Here is a 22500-nt window from a genome sequence, read left to right on the forward strand (position 1 = left end):
GAGTAATGTTTTAAAGAATATTGCACAGCTGTTGTTACCTGTTGGGTCTTTGGTTGGAAATAGGAAGGAGATATCCTACACAAGCTTTACAAAATAAAAGCTCAATATTTAATATCACTCCTAAAAGACTGGATCCACACATCTCAAGGAGGGAGTAACGTTCACCAACGTGGAGCAAGGTGGCAGCGAAAAAGATGCCCACCACAAAAATAAAAAACCTTCTTTTGAAAAGCAACATTGAGAGAAGGGTGATGATAGACTCGAGTTAAGCTCTGAGAGACTGACAACTCCAGAGGAAAACGCAGCACTCTGGTCAGAGTTTTTTTGTCCTAGGACATCAGAACTGATTTGACTCCAGCGTTGAGCATTACAGTTGTTATCCACTCAGGAATATGAGTCCGTCTCCGAAGTGAAAAGCCTTTCATGTGGGAGCCCGTGACTATCTTCAAGTTTGAGAGGAATCTGCCTTCTTTTTCTGCAAGTGCCGTCAGGAACCAAGAGTTCTCACTTTTCACGGATTATCCAGCCACTCAGCAGGGGAGCTTAATGCAAGAAATGCCAGAGGCAAGTTCATTCGTAGGTAACACACCCTCCTGAACTACATTTCCTCCAAGCCACCAGGATTTGGATTTGTCTACAACCGCCTCTGCTGTCTGCTGATGACATATGGCTTTCTGAAAGGTGACAAAATCCTGATTTGTTTTTTATCTGCTTTGATAAACACACACCTACACACATAGGACAGATCTGCCAGGGACTGTGATGCGTCTGTGCATATGAGTGCCTGCTCACAAGGGACTCATTCACTCCTGTTAAGATGTGAGATTGATTTCTTTCACTCACTTGTTCCTCTGCCCCTTGACGTCAATTCCATGTTCTGTAACCGTGTGCAGTAATAACTTGCCACAACGCTAATTGAATGCTACTTTATTTATTTTTCCAGGCATGCACATAGTAGGGGTGGGAATCACCAGAGGCCTCACGATACGATATCATCACGATACTTCTGTCACGATACGATATTATTGCGATTTTAGACATATTGCAATATTCTGCGATGTATTGCAATGTATTACCTTTTTTCCAACTTCAAATTTTTCCCAATTTCAAATGATGTCCCCAAAGGAAAATTTTGTCAACATCTGTTTTATCTAAAAAGATACATTTCTCTGTCTGTTCATCTCACTTCAGTTGTATTGCTGCAAATTGGGATTGTCAAGCAGACAGACTGACCAACACATATATCATAAAAGATTGATACTTGGCGTCTGTGTATCGATACAGTATTGCCACGAAAAATATCGTGATACTATGTTGTATCGATTCCCCCACCCCTAGCATATAGGGCTAACCCCCTCAATTTATCAAAACTGTTATCTCAATGATTTCTAATCTTAAAAAGCGCACAGATTCATTCAGTTACAGTACTATGTATGGAAATGAAAAGCTCTGGACAAGAAGGATATTTAACTTTCTGTGTATTTGTTGTTGTTTTTTAAACATAGGAGCTTTACTATCATTAAAATACACATCAGCACCGAGCCACCACAAGATACTGGAGTAAGTCCAAGATGGCCACCTTCGTGCATCCACTCTTGGTAAGCTTCTCCCTGGCCATTTTCCTAGGGTTGACCTCTCTGGGCGGACTGAACTCTTGGCAGTCAGGTCAGGCTTTGGCCCAGTTCTTTTCCAACAACGAGACAACCGACCCTTCTATGATACCAGAGGCCGCGCTTGCAACACCCACACCAGATGCCCCCCCAGAGGACAAAACAGCTCCAACTAGCGGTAACCGTTGCTGGGGTTACTACGACGTCATGGGCCAGTGGGACCCGCCCTTCAACTGTAATGCAGGTATTTACCTGTTCTGTTGTGGCTCCTGCTTCTATCGCTTCTGCTGCCAGTTCAAAATCCACAGTTTGGACCAGACTTCCTGTTCCAACTATGACACACCCGTCTGGGCAAACACCGGGGGGCCAGCGGCAACCGTCACAGAGGTCCAAGAGGAACCGGACAAGGATCGGACCCACATGATCGTGTATATTATCTGTGGAGTGGTGGCCATCATGGTGTTGGTCGGGATTTTCACCAAGCTCGGGCTGGAGAAGAGTCAAGGAGGACAGACGGATATGACCAACTCCAGGTATGAACTGAAAAACATGGGTGGAAGGGTGGATGGATGATTTGGGGCACAGAAGGGAGCGATGATTAATGGGTAGATGATAGATGTGTTGATAATGAGCAGTGAAATAAGTAATGATGATGATGATGATGATGATGTCTCCAAAAATCATTATGATATTGATGCATTTAGTTTCATAAGATTATCTGGAAGGGATGATGGATGGATGGATGGATGGATGGATGGATGGATGGATGGATGATTATTTTCAGAAGGAAAATAGTCCTTGTTGCTTTTGCATCAATCAGCTAATTTAAAAGCATGTGTACCAAGCTTTCTATTCCAGGTCTCATCTAAATGTTTAGAGTCATTCAAGACATTTCAGACCAACTTATAGAGCAGCTTATTAAGAGCTATGTTGGGTGCCTATGGTTTTGGGGAGTAAGGTCTCATTTTGGTAAGAAACATCCAATCACACAATTTAAAATTCTGTTACAGGGCGCCGCTAACGCCGGGTGAAAGCTGAAGATTTCTGTTGAGAAAACTGACAATACAGTCTGCTGATTACACAAATTCAATGTCAATTTTGGATGAATTCAGAAACTATGGTGCCGTTTTAAATTGGCTATTGCTTTTAATTGCGTCTCACGTCTTCTTCTCAATAGCAACAGTGGTCAAGGATCAATGGTATCATTTTGGGAAAAATGACAGAGAAAAACATAACTTACTTTAAAACTGTTATCAATTACACATGACATATTACTTATGAGAAAAAGTAATTACATTGCTTTACTAATTACGCCACTACAAAAATAAGTAGTTGCATTACTTGTTACAGTACTCTTGTTACTCAGCCACAACAACAACAACAACAACTCAAAAGCTTATTTTTAGATTTGCTGGTAGCTAACTTTAGCATGTAAATGAGACCACTTTAGTGGGAGGCACATTTCCTCATCTGAATGCAGAAACTAAACTGAGATCAACTCTCCATAAAACTCCCAGCAAGATAACGAACAAGCCACAAGCCATTTCAAAGTATTTGAGTGTTACTGGGATAAATAACTGTTATGTATTTGTTAAATTTCAAATATTGGTAAATGTCCTTACACTGCTCATTACTGAAAAGGTGACAGTAATACATTGCTGCCCAACACTGTCAGTCACGTACAGAATGGATAGAAAAAATTATTGGGGGGGAATTACAGTGCAGTTGTTGTATTATCTCTGTATCGGTGTAGCCGTTTCACATTGATGGGTGATTGATTGCTGTGACACAACTATGACTGTGGCAATGTGCGGCCTCCAGTGAACAACGAGAAGAGAGAGGGTGTTTTTTTGGAAGGGTGGAATATTGAGCGGATCTGACTGGAGAGCAGCCGATGGCTAATTCTAATACAGAGAACAGGGATTTCTGTTTGTGTGTGTGAGGAGGAAAGGGAGAGAGGGAGACAGTGTGTGTGTTGGGTGTGACCGGCCAGCCTATCGGGTGTTAAGAGTCGGACCAAGGAGGCTCCTTTAAAATCTTGTCATTACCGGATCCCCTCTCATCCTTCCAGGGGAGGATGAGAAGAGCAGGAAGAAAAGGATAGCGGTGGACATCAGCACTCATTAGTGTTATACTGCAATGAGCCACCCATAACATGATGAAAGATGGCAGCTCTTGGCACATTTTCCTCCCTGAATCAAACAGTTACATGTGAGGCTTTATTCTTGAATTCAGGGGTGGTTTGGGAGATATTTCTGAACTCTGGTTGGCTGCCTTCATCACATGCAGGTCATAATGTCACAAGAGATTCAGCATTTTTGTTTGAAGTTTCTCAGAAGTGACATGGGTATGCCTCCAATCAGCTGGCAAGCATCTGTCCTGCTGAAGTGTCCTGGAGCAAGACACTGAAACTCTGCTCACTTGACCATTTACTTTGACCTTCCTGGATGAAAACAGGTTTTTTTACCGATTGTAAATAAATAAGATAGGATAATAGAATCATTATTTTCCAGTCCTCTTTAAAGTCAAGTAAAGAAATTGCTGCAAATTCTTTCTTGTATTTATGAATGCAGGACTTTTACTTGTAAAATATTATTCTACTGTATATTTTTACTTAAATAAAGGATCTCAATATTTTTTGTACCACTTGTACAATTTTGACATGAGGACATGTTGCCTATAAGACTAAATGGTTTTAAACTTTTTCAGTATTCCCAAAGAATTGCGTTTTTGGTGGGTTGCCAATGTGCCCTACTGCAGGCATTGCAATAATTCACATTTAGCATTAATGCAAAAGCACAGTTACTGTGACAAAAGCTGAATTGTTGCAAATGTGCCTCTTTTTTGTACCACAATGGAATAATCCCAAGGAAGTGTCTCTTAACTCAGGACGGAAAAAGGGTCAGTGCCAACCACAAAGCAAAATAAGAATGTGAGAAATAAGGAGAGACAGTACGGTAGAAGGCTATGTTCGGAAAAACAAAGACGATAACGACAAATCTAACCCCTGCATGGATGTGACCAGAGCCTAGTGATAAAGGAGCCTGTAAAGGACAGTCCGCTGGAGCATAGGGGGAAAAGGTACACAAGAGAGAAGGAGGCGCTGATGAGTGAAGGCCTTAGCTGTTGTAATTCCGCTGATTTTCCGTTGAGAGCTGTGGCCATGCTAAATGGATAATGATCGTCTGAGCGAGTCTTTCTTTTTTTTCTCTCTCTCTCTAGGGCTTGTTTTAACACCTTTGGAATATTCTTGAGTCTCTGCTTCTTTTAGGATTGAACTGGGATGGTGTTTAAAATAATGTGGTTGTCGATGCTCAATCTTATTAGAAAACTACTATTTCAAGGTGCATGAAAGGGTTTTCTGACCAGTTGTTGGAAGATGTATCCTGGTTAGTGCTTAGAGATAATCAGTTTATCCATTAATCATTAATACAGTATTTGCTCCCCAGGTCATATTTCTCTAATTTATTCCCATCATAATTGTCTTTCAAGAAAAACTAAATTGACTCAGCACAATCTCCCTGACAGTATAGCGTGTTCAGGCCAAACACACATTTTAGAGGCAGCACCTTGCACACAAAGTCAGGGAAAAGACACAAGTGGAAGCAAACTGACAAAGCAAACCGAGTGGAAGATGTTTCAATTTAAAGTGGCTATATGGAACTTTCAGTTTGTGTTGATTCTAGCGGCCGCTTTGGACAAAAGCAGTAGTGTTTTTACCACACATGCCGTCGTTAAAGGTCTTTTCTTTACATTTCTGTATTGCCCACTGTATTACTGAGTTAGCATTACCGGGAGGTCATATAGTCACGATGAATATTTTGCTCAGACAGAAAATCATTCATTTACAATAAGAGGATACGTTACAGATGCATTGTTGCATTTCAAGTGTTGCATACGGTAACTTAGTCTACTTTGGATGTCTCGTGAGATAAACCGGGTAACATTATCACTCTCACTGTGTCACGAGCCAAAGCATTAAGAGATTGTTGTAGCAACCAACGTAGTAATAACTTTTAGATTAATATAGCGTGTTTCATGAAACCCACGGACGCTTTACACAACTACAGGGGGACAAGGGAATAGTAGGAAATAGTATATAGTAGGCCAACACAAACACAGACTAAAAGGAAAACGTCCACGCTAAATGGAAGGAGGACTTCGTTTAATCTAGGCTACTTACAACCACATCGTGCATTGTAAAGTTATTTTATGAATGAAATAGACATATTACATACCCGAGGGCCAATTCGGGGACGTTTTTGAATCATTTACAATCCCCTAATTGTCTCCATCTGTTGAGAGCCATCGTCTTTCACTTTCCCTTTTAGATTTTAGTTGTTCTTCGTTTAATTTCCTATTTTTCCATGATGGACCTGCCCCAGTATGAGCCATAACTACAACAGATAACTTCTCAAATAATATTAAAATACAATTAGACCTGTTTAAAGAAATCTCCTGCTACCTTTTACCCAGCTGAATACACTTACACAGGCTTTTCCGGTGTTATGCCGAAATCTGTGACCCGTCAGAATGTGTGCTCTGTAGCGCCGTCTACCTGCCGCAAATCATTTTGTGACTTCACGGGAAAAATCGGACCCGGGCAGAGGCATTAATAAAAACTATATGAAACTAGCGTTCTTTTCACTCTTAGTCTCATTTGCTGTTACAGGTAATTTATGATAATCAGATGGAACATTATATTCAGAAACGTGTAAAAGTTATATAGGTATAGTCACTTTAATAAAAAAAAAAATAAAGTATCCCTATCTCAAGTTGTATGACTTAATTTTATGTGTGCACTGAGACAAACAGAAAATGAGAGGAAAGAGAATAGCAGAAAGAATAGAAACAGAAACTGTCTCAGTTTGAGCTGGTTTCAAGTTGTTGGGAATAAAAGAACCCCGAAAAGACTAAATAAAATTGCCAAAAATGTAAATGACCAAAAAAAATAAATAAATGCATTGAGTTTTAGACCCCAATTATAAAATATGATGTCATGAATTTCGGTATTGTCTGAGTGAGTGAGTGACAAAACAATGGTTGATGTTTCTGTGCAGACTGGATGAGCCTTGGTGAAATTGTTTTCCCCATTTTAAAATTCATTCTCAGCCTGCATACATTTGACAGTGAGACACTTTCACCCAGCTGTGAGCGAGACAGTGCAATGGGTCTGTGTCTAAACGTGTGTGTTTGTGTACATGAGTCTGTGTGCACACGTGTGTGTGTTTGTGCCTTGTGCGTGTGTGTGCACTCAACAAATGAATCCAACCACAGAGCTGTTAAGATGGTAATGTGCTGAAACACTAGGTCAGGCAATCACAACAGGCAGCAGTGCAATGATTTATAGCACGCACACACACACGCACACACACACACACACACACACACACACACACACAAACCACTCATTATACTGTACGGTGCCCCCCTCTGTGTCCCATCCATTCCACTGCTTCTCACCTCCCAAGCGTCTGTTTGTGTTTTTGTTTTGCTGTCAGTCTGTCTGCTGCTGCTGCTGTGTGTGTTGTGTGGAAACTGCTGCAAAGCAAAATTAAAAATGAATCATATCTTTTGATATGTGATTCAGCTGTGGGAATTAATATGCAATATCAAGTTTTCTTATTTAAGTTAACGACCGCTCAGCTCATCATATTATGGACTGCAGTTTCACTGAAGGCGAAGAGTGGATACAGTAAGACAGGAAAAAAAGAAGAGGACATACACAAAGGCCTTTCAAGTACTTGTTTATATTACCCAAAATGTTTAAAGCTGTCATTTTGCATAATTGAGGGGAAATCTGTAGAAATCATGTAGACAAGGTGCCAAATAGCACAGAGCAGCGATGTCCGTTCCACACACACCGTGGATCTAATAATCAGTGCCAGTGACATTACTGTAAGGTGGTGGCCAATAAATATTTGGCACATCAACCTTCATAAAATCTATTTAAAAAAAAAAAAAAAATGCTTGTACAGCATTACTGAAAACACAGCTACCGGTGCATTAAGACATTAAAACCATAATTGCTAGCCAACAGCATACATAATGTCAATAGAACAATGAACAAACAATACTACAATAAATACTAGTAAATGTATTACACACACACACACACACACACACACACTATATATATTAGTCTCGCTTTGCCGGACCCTCCTCCAAAGTGCTTTGAAAGAGGGTCTGGTTAGCATGGGAGGAAAACGTGCTCTGGTTTAATGGCATTTCTTTAAACCAATCAGAATCGTCATGGGCGGCGCTAAGCTCCGCACAGAGCCGCTGCAAAATGGTCGTGCAAGAGAAATCTCCGATTTGGACAGATAGTCTAGCACGATCACTGTCTGGATTTAGCCTGCAGAGAGGAGCAGCCAACCATAGTCCTCATGAATCCACCAAATTTAAAATCCCAACACAAAGAAAGTGGAAGGAAATGAAAAATACATGCATCCGGCAGATTTTCCTGCGGCACGGGAGCAATCCCGGAAGTGCAACGTCAAGGAAATATATATATTATATATTATATAAGCAGTGGTGAAAGAAGTATTCAGATCCTTTACTTAAAGAAAATTAGCAATACCACACTGTGGAAGTAGCTTGACTACAAATAAAAGTCCTGCATTCAAAACCTTACTTAAAGGGGCTGTATATGAGCCTGTACAAGGCTGTACTTGATATACCGAACATTAATAGAGCAGTAAACAAATGAGTGCTATGTGAAGATATAGACAAGTAATGGCATCCGGAGCAGAGAATGACGTCCCTCTGTGTGTGTTGCAATCTGAGCTACTCTGTTCTTTGTTTTGATATGGTTCTGCCGCTCGTCCATGTTTGTGCATGTGAGAACCTTGTGCGTCGGTATCTGACGCTGATCGACGTGACAAACGTCGGTATTTATTGAGTTGGGGAATGGTCTATGAGAGCCGTGTGGAGGCAATCCCAGACTACTTTTTTTCTGGATAACGATTATAGCTCCTTTAAGTAAAGTATTGAAGTCAAATCAGTTAATTTTACTTAACCTATCAAAGGTAAAAGTAGCCTATTGTTTAGTTAAATATTCTCTGCAGTGTTTTACTGTTATACAGTATATTATGTTTCTGTATAAATATGACTGCTGCAATGTTGGCCTCTGAGATGTAGGGAAGTGGAAGATTAAATGTGCACACAATGGAAATACTCAAGTAAAGTACAAGCACCTTGTAATTTGAGTGAATGTAGAGATGCATTCCACCATTCTGTCATCGAACAAAATAATTTTCTCCACAACGATGGTCCAAGTTGATGGAGAAAGGTATTTTTAAAGGAAAAACTGTCATACGATCACATAACTAATCCTTTAAGTGTGTTATGTAAAGACAAGTGCTGACAAAGAAGGATTACTCATACCAAGTATTTACCTTCATCAGGGACCTTGTTAGCTCCACTGATGATGTTTGGAATATTACCACGCAGCTCAAGTGTCCTTTGTGTTTTTGTTTTGTGGAACAAGTGACCACTTGATACCTATATCTGTAACTACACAAAAACACACACACACACACACACACACACACACACACACACACACACACACCTACTAATAACATTGTACCACTTATTATAAGTTATTCCACTGAAGAGCTGTGTTCAAGGGCACAAGCAATTGAATGACCCAAACAACCATTTCCATCGGCCATTCTATTCCTCTGCTGTATTAGTATTGTGCTTCATCAACAGTGCTTCCTATTTCCTTTACTGTTCAGCCTCAATGGCGCTTTCCATCATCGCCTGTGACAGGTGTTCAGAGCCAAGAGATAAACATGTGCACACAGCTCTGCTTTCCTCAAACGGTTACGGCAGTGGCCACATGAAGCTAACATTTTATAGCATGGGGTGCAGTCCAAAATGTGCCGAGGCCCGTCGGGGGTGGAATAAACCGATGATGTGGAGTTTAGTTGCTTTTTCATTTAGAATCAAAGGTTTTTAGGTACCATGAGCAAAACAAACTAATTAAAATATCAATAAAAAAAATAAAAATAAAGGAAATGACATAAAACGGATCGAACTATTCTTCAAATTGACTTTACAAAGAAACTCATTGTTGATGTAAAACAGGTCTTCAGGCGTCAGTGCTGATTTCACCTCTATTGTCACCTTGCATTAATAAGAGCTTGTGTTTTAGTAGAGCAGCGAGGCTTGTTGAGCTCACGTCCTCCTCCTCCTCCATGCTTAATCTGGACCCAAAATAAACTCTTTGATGCTGCAGCAGTATAAAAAATAGACTTTGACCCCTCCCAAAGTGCACTCAAATAAACAATGAGGCTTTTGTTAGCCCCTGTGCACATTTAGGGAAGAATGTATAATTGCGAATATTTTCAACCCGGACCTTTTTTTTTATGTGTTAAACATTTTATTACGGACTTCACTTTATGCTTCACTTCACCACTATCTCTGCTCCTCAAAACCCACTCTGAGGCCCAAGTGATATTTGGTAGTTGGACTGTAAAAGTGATTAAAACACATATTTTCAGCACTAAAACACACTTTGCTCTTATAGCCGACTGCTGGCTTTCATGCACCTGCCTAAAATGTTCTTCTACGCGTTTTACTTGTTGGAACTCCTACATCCAAATAAAGGGTTTAAAATGTTTCTACCAGCACACTTGACGTAAACAGCTCAGAGAGGCAGCGCTGCAGTGGAGGATGCATGATTTATCCTTCCTGAAGATCAGACCAAACTAGTTTATTTAATCCAAGCAATGCATTCCTGGTCCAAACACTTTGTTGCTATTCATGGTATTCACACAAGTACACTGCTGCAACAGAAATGTGATTGGTTCGTAGTTGTTGTCTTGACCTACACATCTTGTTGTTATGACTAATCAATATTTAAGAAAATATTCTGTAGAGTCAATAAGAAAATATACAGTTAATGCAAATATGATAATAATCAGACACAATCAAATGCTTGTGACCGGGAAGTCGACGGTTCAATCCCCAGACCGACAGGATAAATCTGGGTGGGGAAAGTGTGCCTCTGTCATAACAACTTCTACTTAAAATTGAGCTGAAGTCTTGCATTGGATTTTTTTTTTCTTCTTTTTTTCACAATTAGGTACTTCTACTTATTTAAAAGATCTCAACACTTCCTCCACCCGGGGTGTATGCATGCATTGTATTTCTGTGTATATGGACAGGGGTTTGTCTTCTCACATGCATGTCCAATAGAGGCAGTTGTTTCAGTTGTGTTATGATTATAACTCCACACCACACCCCAGTGCAGCAAAGCTCAGAGAGACAGATTGCTGCAGAGCCCTGAAGTTCCTCAGCTCAACTGTTGCTGCAGTGGCTCCACAACACATTTTCTATCCAATGCCTCCCCCCCTATTGCTTTTTCCTTCCCCCAGTCTCCCCATTTCAAATACTGTATCCTATTATTTCTTCCCTTGTTTCTTCACCTCATCTTCTCCTTTCTCTCATTCTCTTCAGGGGTCTCATGTATAAAACAAGCGGCAGATATCAGGCTGAAAAGTGTGCATGGCAGATGGTCAGATTTAAAGACAAAATGACATGAGAGTTCGCATTTTCATACAGAAATCCCTGTGTGAACATTATGCATATTAATAAAGCGAAGACATTAAACATTAAAAAGTACATTAAAAATGTTGAAGGCAGGTTTTAAGTTTAGGCAATTCACAGTGCTTTACATAAGATATAAGAGCATTAATGAAAAGATATAAAGTATAACAAAACATCCTCAAAATACTAATACTTGTACAGAATGTATGCACTTTATCTTAAGTGTGGTGAATTGCTCTCATTAAGTACATTATATTTCAAAAGCTGAATAACATTTAGTCCTTTCCCACTGCTAGTTGCATGCATAATGGTATACAGTAAAGATGAAAAAGAAGATGGGACATAAGACTAATGCCTGTCTATATCAGGTCCAGTTAATGTGATTTTTGTGAATGCCAAATTAAGCAATTGGAAGGTTTTATAGATTTGAATGAATGTTTGCATAAAATTCATAATATAGGTTTCTGTAATTAAATGAAAAACCTGTGTGGAGGAACATCTAGCATAGTGAAAATTGTCATTTTCACTGCTCAAAGTATTTTTTATTCGAGGCACAACAGCTACTTACATTATCAAATGCCTCCTCGTCTCCTCTCCTCTCCTACTTTAATTTAGTTACTTGCCAAAGCAGCCAAAAAAGCATCCAAAAAGTCATGACTCTCATTCTTCGTCATCCTACTTCTTCCGTGCGTGATATTTATATTAGATTTTTATCACCCAAATGACCAGATATTTACCATAAGATAAGTAGCTAAAACACCATATGCCATTTTAAAGAAGGCAAAATATAGATAAATGAAGTGTGATGACTTCATAATGAGAGGTTTATTTTTTAAGCAGGGCTTTGGGATGTGAAGAAGGATCTGCGTTACTTTTGACTTTGTAATTTGAAGGCACTGTAGGAGGATTGTGGGAGGCTCCATTGTTAAAGTGTGTGTATGTTTTCTTGTCTATATATTTAGTCTAACAATGTTTTGATAACTCCTCAGAACTGGCTGTGTGTGTTACATTGTGTGTCTGTGAGCCTCTCTGTGGCTGTGTAAGATTGTGTACATGGAGGTTGGGAACAGGCCGTCCAACATGGGCTCCATTTTCACTCCAGTGATCCTGGTAATGGTCTTGTCCCAGTGTGGATTGACGCTCGTTCCAAGTCGCCCTGACAGAAAATCCACTGCTTACATGTAGCTGTTTGCTGGAGCGTGCACAGTAGCATTATCACTCCCTGTGTATTGTAGCTGGTCATCTGTCTTTCTCTTGCACCTCTATCTCACCACTGACTCAACTTTCATATCTATCTATCTATCTATCTATCTATCTATCTATCTATGCTCTGGTTTATCTGATGTCTATTCATCTCCATACCATTCTCAGCTATAATGCGTAGCCTATCCTCATTTCTTTGCAATCTGCCCTTCAACCTTCTATTTCCTTTTCATCTTTTAATATCTTTCTGTCAGAGGAAAGAAGAATACTGAAACATTTTACTCTGGTAGAATTGCTGTTACCCGAAGCAAGTAAAGTATCAAGTAGCCTATTGCCCAAATAATGCATAGAAAAAATAATTATTTGTGTACATGTAACTGTAAATTAGCTCACAACAAACTTTTTGTTACTGTATTTCTAATGGTTTGTAAATACGCGTTTCTATGAATCCCACTGTAGTTCTAGGCAAGACCCGCCCTACGAAGCAGCCCGATTGGTTGAGGTTAGGCATTGACCTCGAGTAGTAACAGTAAGGTTAGGATAGCCGATATAACGCTGTAAATACATAGACTATTATAGCCTAATGTATAAGAAATGGGTAATCATTTACTCAGTTAATCATGTAAATAGAGAAATATAAATCTAAAAAGGTTAGCAATTATTTCATCATTACCTAATAGCATGTGTAAATAATTTACACACGTCCTCACGTGGTAGAAGCTTGGTGATGTAGGCTAGCTGGTGAGCTACAGTAGCTGACAAGCTAGCCACCAACGCGCTAGCTAGCTGTCAACACAATAGCGCCAGTCAGTCGAAATAGCTCACCAAGAGTCTTTTAATTTTCTCTGTACTTTTTACACCCCACGTATTTTGTTCTCAGGATTGTACATCATTTCAATCTATCAAAAGTTACTGAAGAGGGATTAAAGCTCTCCAAGCTAACAAACCTGCTAACTGACAGCAAATATGTTAGCTTGGTTGTTAATGGATCAATAAGTGTGCAGTTTATTCAAAAGAAGTATTTGTACCATTGACTCTTAACCAGTGTTGGGAAGGATACTTTCAAAACGTATTTCGTTACAGAATACAGAATACATGCCCACAAATGTAATTTGTAATGTATTCCGTTACGTTACTCAATCTGAGTAACGTATTCTGAATACTTGGATTACTTCAGGATTACTTCTACATTGAATTGCGTTTTATAAGTGTAGGAATGCGACCATCCCATCCAGCTTACTAAACAGGCATATTATGGTGTGTTCTTTCCTTCCCAATTGGCTGAATGTGTACCTGAACAAGCAGATAGATTTTTGTATTGGTAGTCCCGAACTGCATACTACAAAAATCTAACCGCGGTCTAAGCTACCACGAGCTAATTCTAGCTAACTTTAGCTAGCATGTCAAACGGGGCTGTCAGTCTTTAAACGGCTCTGGAGCTAGTAAATCAGCACGTATACGTATAGGAGAATGGAAAGTCGCACGTCAATGTTAAAATAGCAAGGTGAACAGTAAAACTACAGCAGACGACTACCCTTGGCTAATTAAAAAAATAACTTACTTTAAGAGGCTTCTTCAGGTTGGAGGTGGAGTAATTTGGAGCTGAAAGAAGGCTGGTTGCTGGCAAGCAGAGGCTGCACTGCACATTTATATTTCGTTCTCCCTGTTCTTTCTTTAATGTGAAATGCTGTTTGAATTTCCAAGATAGAAACTTATTCCTGCCCTGGCTCTGTCGTGCCGGTTCCGACTCCATTGTGAGTGATGACGGAGCTAATTTTTTCAATTTCATATCGGGGCTTCTGGAAAATGCGAGAGTTTCCTTTTATTCAGAGTGAATAAACTCGTGAAACAGAGAAGTATCGTCAAGTAATCCATTGATTTCAACAATGTAACTGTATTCTAAATACCAACTATTTAAATTGTAACTGTAACGGAATACAGTTACTCATAATTTGTATTCTGAATACGTAACGCCATTACATGTATTCCGTTACTCCCCAACACTGCTCTTAACTGTCTGCCAACCATTCCTCTTATTTCGACCACTACAGAGGAGATTAAATAAAAGTGGATGGTGTAACACACCTAAGCTGCATTAGCTTCCTCTATTTTGGGCTCACTGGTTTTGCGTTCCCTTAAAAGGCCGCACTGTCAACACAGCTATTGGTCAATGGCACAAACATGTGTGTCAAGGTACACCAAAGTTGAATTTGACTTGACACATGTGCACAGATTGGCACTGATCCATTGAAATAAACTGATTTTGATGCAAAATTGAAAATGCTGGTGTGACAAGGCCTTCATAATCATAATCAGAATCAGTTGTATTGGCCAAGTATACTTACATACACAAGGAATTAAACTTTGGTAGGTCTTAACTATACATTCAACAAGTAGACTCGTAGTAGTAACATACTGTACAATGGAGACAACAATATACATATAGGCACATATCAACATAATATACAAAAATACAAATGTACAAATTAGACATAATATCAAGACAAGTACACATGGAGTTAACTGATTATTATTACAAAGTCTGTATCATCCCTCGCTAACTGCTCTCTGTAGTAATCTTCTAACACGTTTTATCACTGTTCTCATCATCATATTTGCACATCATGACAGCACTGTTGATAATAAGGGAAATACAGTTCTTATTTACCACAGTGTACACAATCATTTTTACAGGTTATTAGTAACAGACCTCAACCAATATGTTTTGTTGCATGTGAGTGTGTGAGTATTTTTCTCCCTCTCTTGTTCTCTTTATCATCCTTCCCCTCTCATCCTCTTTGCTTTTTCAGTAATCACCTCTCAGCTCGTATCTGTAAACACCATTGCACCTACAGGAACGCTTAAACTTACTAACACAGTGATTAAAACAGAGAAAAATATCCATCCCCTTTGACATTCATCTCCCCCCTTTTCTCTTCCTTCCAGCTTTCACCATGCCTCGCTATCCTTCCATCTCTCCCCATTTCTTCTTTATAGTCAAAATAATTACCTGCTAGCTAGCATCGCCCAAACTGTGGATTACATCTCCAGCATTGTGCAGGGATGGAGATGAAACAAGAGTGTGGATGAGGGGAAACTCAGAAGGGGGAGCTGGATGGTACAAGAGGAGGAATTCACTTCTTTACTTTGCTCTCTATTTTCATCCCTTACCATCATCCTCGTGTTCTGTTTGCTTATGCTTGTGTGTGTCTCATTCCCCATTGGTCTCTCTTTGTCTCTATCATCCTTCCTTTTCACTCTTGATCCTTTCTTCTGCATCACTCCTTTTTCTCTCTTCCACTTAGCCCCATTTCTTTTCCAAAGTTTCTTTTTTTGCATAACAGGAGAACGTACACTGTGCAGAATGTAGTCAGTACGATATATAGAAACTTCATCTAATAATCCAATTAATGGACGTGTTTTTTCAACGAATATCATTCATAATGGTAGCATTTGTATAGACATTTTTACACATACACATTTACAAAACCAACCAACACTAAGCACACACATACTCACCTATACACACAATGGCCCTCATTTATGAAACGTGCGTACGACCTAAAACAGGCGTACGACGGACGTACGCCAATTCCTACGCAAAGCTCGGCATTTATCAATTTGGACGTGAGCGTAGGCTGCGATCAAATTTCACGTCTGGTCTGAACTCGTGTACGCAAGTTTTCGAGTCAGTGTGGACTTGCGGTGCAGCATATAATCAGTTTAACAGGAGAAGCAGAAGTCATCAGTTGATCACGTATCAGCAATGGCAGATCTGGCTCTTTTAGAAGACCTCTATGCGCCGGTCTGCAACATTGTTTTAGCCTGTGGGGTTCTGCACAACATCGCACAGGAAAACACAGTGCCATAAATGTAGCGATGGAGCCAGATGACCCGATGCCCAGAGAGCAGTGTCCAGAACAGCCCCAACTGAGGGCTATATGAAGGAGACAGGATATTATTCCTCACTTTTAAAAGGTAGCCTATAGTGTTATGTTTGGCAATGATATTCAATACAGGAAACAGGACGATGCAGAACATTTTTATTTATTCTTCAGGTTTTTGTTTCTCTTTCAAGTGAATGATTTATTTCTGCCATTGACCAAGTTATTTTGGCTTGGTTTTCCAGCCCCTCTGCTGTCAGGAGACCGGGTCCAGCACGGGGGGGGGGCGGAGGACACACTCTCCCTCAGCTGTTGCCTCGTTCCGACGAACACGAGTAAAATAAAAGACACTGCATAAACTCCGCTACCGTGTGTTTATTTAATTATAGGTACACCTACATGTAGGCCTAATAGATTGCAATAGAAGCCTGTATATTACTATTAGGACTATAGAAAATGTGTCAAGGACGTATAAATTAAATAGGCTAAACTTTAGCTGGAGTCCGATTTACTACGGCAACACTGTTGACCGCATCAGTGATCTCTTTTCATCCCGCATTCTTTCTACAGCCTTTAATACCAGTTTTACCAAATAGTACACACGTTAGTGCAAATGAACCTGAGATATCAGGGTTTCAATCTCCACCTCTGAAAAGTTCCGCTTCTCAGCCGGATTACGTCCCACCATGTCGTAAATTGTAGGGGCGAGGCCTCAAAACCCAGAATATATTGGGGCGTGATATTTAAATGACGACCGTTTCAAGCCGCCGCATTTATCAATGTACGACCATTCTTACGCTCTGATTGGTGTGATACGAACGTTTCATGAATCCCACGTGAAGCCTGTCGTAAGAAGATTTCTGCGCTCATATCTGCGCTGGTTTCTACGTTAGGTTGATAAATGAGGGCCAATAATACACACAAACTTGTTGCGACAGGCTGCAGAGTGCAGTGCTTCTATATGTTGAGACCAATCTTAGCAGTCGTTTCTCACCTTTTGGGGTCGAAAAGCTGGGTTATTTATCTTCCTCTCATACCAGTCCAAAGACAGAAAGACAGACAGAGAAGGAGACCGAGAGAGACAGAGAGGACTAAAAAAAGTTGAAACAATGTTTTTTTCCAGCTGTTTTCTCCTCTCAGTTAACCATGTTTTGCATTTAACCTGATATTTACTTCAGAACAAAGACTTGGATAAGAACTTAGTGTTCAGTATCTATCAGTAACAGACAGACTGGGTTGTTTCAGCCCTGTCTCATGGCAGTTTGTGACAAGGTCACGTTATTGAATCTATTGAGTCGTGGACAGGACACAATATAATGTTTTTTTCATGTGGTGATTACGAATTTTAAAGCAATGTATTTCAATGGGAAGCATGTTTCGTGATCACAGAACGATGACGTGAGATGGTTGTTTTGTGATGTTTTTGGACTGGGATTATTGTAATCCAAATTTGCATTGTGGGTGGCACTGTCAAATCTTTCTATAGTGGACAGAGCAATGTGTTTCAAAGGGATTATCCTGATTCTTAGTATGTACTTAAAATTTTTAAATGTAATTTTAATGACCCACGTCGAAAAAAACAAAGGAGTCTCCTTGACAATCGGTCGCCTTTACCTTGGTCAGGACCTCTTGGCGGTTTTTAACACTCTGAAAGTCTCGACGTGAATTCAAACAAAAGTAACGTTACTTTAGGCAATAAAAACAACTTGGTTAGGATTAGGAAAAAAACAACAATTTGAGGTGTGAGAAAGAAAAAGATTCTGATTGCCGTGGGCTTGAGCTTCTCGTTACACTGCCACCTACAGGTTTGGCTGCTCCTGATGGCATTGAGGGCATATATACACGGGTACTTTTCTGAAAACTGACAGCTGTGCACAATGTTATTTTTGAAAACGGAGAGGTTGAAATGTCCGTTTATGAAAATAGCCGGCCACGTGTAAACTTAAGTGAAAGCAAGTGTGGTTCTTTAAGTATATTTTGATGCTATTAGTTATGTACTCCAAGTTAAGTAAAAGTTGACAATACTACCACGTCGTGGTATTGCTACTTTTACTTAAGTAAAAAATCTGAGTTCTTCCACCCACTGTTCGTTATAAATATTTTAACTTTGCAGCAGAGAAATATTTTTTGTTATTTACTCTTGTTATTGCAAATAGGTTCTTAATCAGGTCTATGACCCTCAGCAAGCAGAAGAAGCCAGCCAGAAGAATAAGTCAGTGTAATACCAAATTCAGATCACTTTGTTGTTGCAGTCAGAAACGAAACACACTATAGTTGCTGAACTCCAGCATTGACACAGAATGCAAAATTGAATTAATTCCAACTGCTGAATGTATTACAGAATGATTAGTTGCTTCAGCCTGCATTTGAATCATGTTTTCCCCTTTCCCAATGTTTGTGACAAAATAGTTTATTGTAATAGTAGGAAATGTGGATTATTAAACCATATGTGTCTAGTTCAGGCAGGAATTCCTTCATACAGTACGTTACTGGCGTTCCACAGCAGCTAATCGGGGTTTACTCTGTATGATGGTGTGTGTAAGCCTGAGACGCACCAAGCCTGATCATCGTCCGTTGGACAGTCTGGCGAGGTCAGTGACTCGAGTCTGTTCGGTGTGTTCCGTGCCGTCGTCCATCCGAGGGGCCATCGGCCATCATTTTGGCCAATTTGACATGTATAATTGGCGGGGTGGGCTCTGCCTCAAATGACCCAACTGATTGGTCAAGTGCTAAACCGGAAACGGGGAGCGGAATGAGCGTGACTAGAGTCTCTCAAAATCTGACGAAAATCTTTTAAACTGACCTTTGTTGATCTGAAATGAAGACAGATTCAGCAACTACATGGCCTATTTCTCCCTTAAAATATTTTCAGAAACACGTTTCGGTGAACTATTTTAGTACAATATGAGATTGCATTCTGAACAAGCCGCCATGACAGTCTGTCTTTGAATTTCCGGAGAAACCATACCCACGTGACGCGTTCGTCCAATCAGCTGCTGGTTTTCATTTTTGGGCAACAATACAGATTAGCGCCGCCTGCTGTTATGGAGACGTATTATGTCTCGTCGCTTTGGTGTGTTTTGAGGCACTTTTTTTGACCAACCTTGGGAGACTGATCAGTCCAACTGCCTTTTCTGCCGAGGGTCGGCCGTCTGGTCAGTGTGTCTGGCCCTTAACATGTCATATGATAAGACAGATGAGACTAGTAAATGTGTGTTGTTCTCCTACCAAGAACAACACACATTTACTATTTCGAAAAATAAGTTTTCTGTTTTACAAAAGGCAAAGGCAACAGTTAGTTCAAATCAGACTGGAAGAGTACAACATGTTTTCAGGGACTAGATGCAAAACAACGAACATGTATCTGATTAACACCTACCCGGCCACTTTTTGCTTCCCCTTTCACAAACATAGAAACAACACATCACTGGCATAATTCATACCTGCCAACACTCCCATTTTTCCCGGGTTTCTCCCGTTTTTTTAGCCCTATCTCCCGGACCCGGATCGTAATTTGCATGGCCCAAACTCCTTTATAAATAATCGGACCAATATGTTTGTCTAATGTTGAGCAGTTGCCAGATCTTGTATGAAACGCATCCTATTCACACAATCCACACACCATATACAATTGTCACCTCAACCTGGCAACCTATAACCCAGTTGTGCAGTTGATCTCGAAATGTAGCTATAAATTTCAGCCGTGTTGGGCGCTACAATTTACATGCATCTTACCTAGTCATATCGACAACCCCCACGCTTTTTGTAAGGTGTGTCCCATTGATTATAATGTAGCGCACGGCGGAAAAAATGACATTACCCAGCACATTAAAACACAGCGGCACCATCGCCGCCCCAGATTTTGAAAAACAAATGTTGGCAGGTATGGCATAGTTTACCTTACATTGCATTTTCAACTAAGACAGGAGAGTCATCAACCACAAAAGGACATGCCACTTTATTTATGATATTAAAACACACCACAAAAGCCTGTGTGCTTTACAGAAGCAGCGGCATACTATACCTATCTTTGCTATCTGTGTACTGATCAGGATTGTATTTGTTCTTTGCACTCAGGATTAATAACACGGTGCCTGGGCTATAATGAAAATCAATCAGGTCTTGGGCCTGCAGTTACAACGCCTGATGACACTGTCGTAGTACACAAGAGCTACGGTGCAGCAGGAGCCATGGTTCTGTCTGTAGAGCCAACAGCAAACATTAAATTCAATATTTTACCTGCATCTTTCTAAGTACTTTGGAAGCCTCCCATCATCACTGGAAACATGCCCAGTGTTTCTAATACTCTTAATACTCTTTCCAATGTTTTTTTCCAAGCTGGTCACAATGATGCCAATGCTGTGTCAAGTGCTGTCTTCATTTATAGTTTTTTTTTACAAACACATACGCACACTCATATTTGGCAGCAGTGAAACCGTCGATATGTGGGTCCTAATTATACCGATGCTGTATCAATGTTTTAAACGTCTGCATGATGCAACTCTGACGCTGGACAAGAGAGAAAAAAAAAATAATAGGCCAATAGGCGGACAAGGGAGCGAGAGAAGGAAGAGAGGAAAAGAGATGTTGATGTCTTGCCCTTGAAAAAAATATGATACTACCAATGGGATGCTGTGAAATAACAGAGTCAATGGAAAATGACAGGGAGACTGAGATTTCTCATCTCTACATGACAGCCGTGATGGTCAGAATTACACCTCAGCTTATCCGTCCACTCCTCCCTCTCTCCAGTCATCTCTCTTTCAATCCATCACCTTCATCACCATTTTATGCTTCTTCCCCTGCTTTCCTTTCCCCTCCTTTGCTATCGTCCTCATAAACTCCACAGTCTGCCTGCCCCTTCATTAGCATTAGGCCTACTTGTTACGTCATATGTCAACAACACCGACATTTTTTTTTGCTCAAGTATATAGCTGCAACTGTGGAAACACCCTGTGCCTTCAAGTCAGTGACCATACTGTGTCCTTATGTTTTAAAAATATAAAGCATATGCTTGGCTAAATGCTGAAATGAAATATAAACTTAACTGATGATTAGAGAGACTACCCTTTAACAGATCATCATCAGGCTCTCCGGTAGGTTGCTCTGAGGGTTGTAAACAGAGATATTAAATGCTCTTTCTACTGCAGATCCTGGCCTGCTAGCATCTAAAAGGCCAAAACCGGAGGACAAGGGCTGTACTAGAAATTTAGGAAGGAACATAATCTTAAAACAGCATGTCTGGCATATACTCAGATGCATTTTGTTAAGCCATTCGAAAGGAATTGGCAAGTAGAGAGGGATCATCACTGCATCATTTATTTACAGCAAATAGCTTGTTTTTTAGTGGTAATCTTAAATTGTATTTACATGATGGAATAATCTAGCCTGGTCCTACCAGACAATTTCATTTGTACAGAGAGTCTGGCCTCTCTCCGTTGACAAGTGTTAACTTCCTTGAAGGCGGGTACTCTGTTGAAGTTTAAAACTATTGGATGTGCCCAGAGCCACTCTGGACCTGCCTTAACCAATCGCTAACGTTTGGTCGTGACGTATGTAATGCGCATGTGCAACAAGAGGGGAGACCAACAACTATTGGCTTATATTTAGCATTTGCATCGCTAGCGTTAGCCTTAGCCAACTCCTTCACCACTAACGGAGGGAGCTGGAAAATCTAACTTTTCCCGAACCCCGTGGGGAGGAGGGCCATGACATCATGGCTACCAACACAACTCAGCAAAGATTGTTCTTACTTGGGCTTTAACTTCTGGATATTCGGCAGCGTTGCCACAACGGACCGAATGGCTTTGCTTGCGTCTTTCTAGCGCACGTCCTCAACGTCATCGTTCTCAACGTCATTGTTCTCAACGTCATCGTTCTCAGCCACTCCCTCTGTTCACTGATTGGACCGCCAAATATTTGGCTGGAGAAAACCCAAGAATATATACCGCAAACCCAGACGGAGTACTGGAGGGAAATGAAAATTGAGTGGAAGTACGTAGGAGGGCGGAGCCAGGTTAGGAATAGCCTATCATTAAACAGACCCTCCAAAAAAACGCGATTATGCGATCGCATAATTCAATGCATTATCAGCCAAAGTCCGCATATTTATGCGGGGGCCAGATTTCCACGCAAAATATGCGGGTCTTGCATGATTTCATAATCCCCGCATTTCCGTTGTAAAACAGTCACGTATATCTTAGCAGAAAGTTGAAAAATGTTGCGTTTAGTTCACACAAGATCAG

At 40.4% G+C, this 22500-nt stretch overlaps 1 protein-coding gene across 1 annotated transcript in view; it reads left to right on the top strand.

Annotated features, from left to right (window-relative positions):
* The window catches only part of LOC114569300 (protein shisa-8), a 136974-nt gene that overhangs the window by 35178 nt on the left and 79296 nt on the right, over window positions 1-22500 (top strand). Inside the window, exon 2 of the mRNA XM_028599124.1 lies at window positions 1506-2143. Coding sequence (XP_028454925.1) covers window positions 1572-2143 — 572 coding nt within the window. The 5' untranslated portion in view covers window positions 1506-1571. The remainder of the gene's footprint in view (window positions 1-1505; window positions 2144-22500) is intronic.

This window comes from Perca flavescens, chromosome 15 (genome assembly GCF_004354835.1).
Source record: "Perca flavescens isolate YP-PL-M2 chromosome 15, PFLA_1.0, whole genome shotgun sequence".
Lineage (NCBI taxonomy): Eukaryota > Metazoa > Chordata > Actinopteri > Perciformes > Percidae > Perca > Perca flavescens.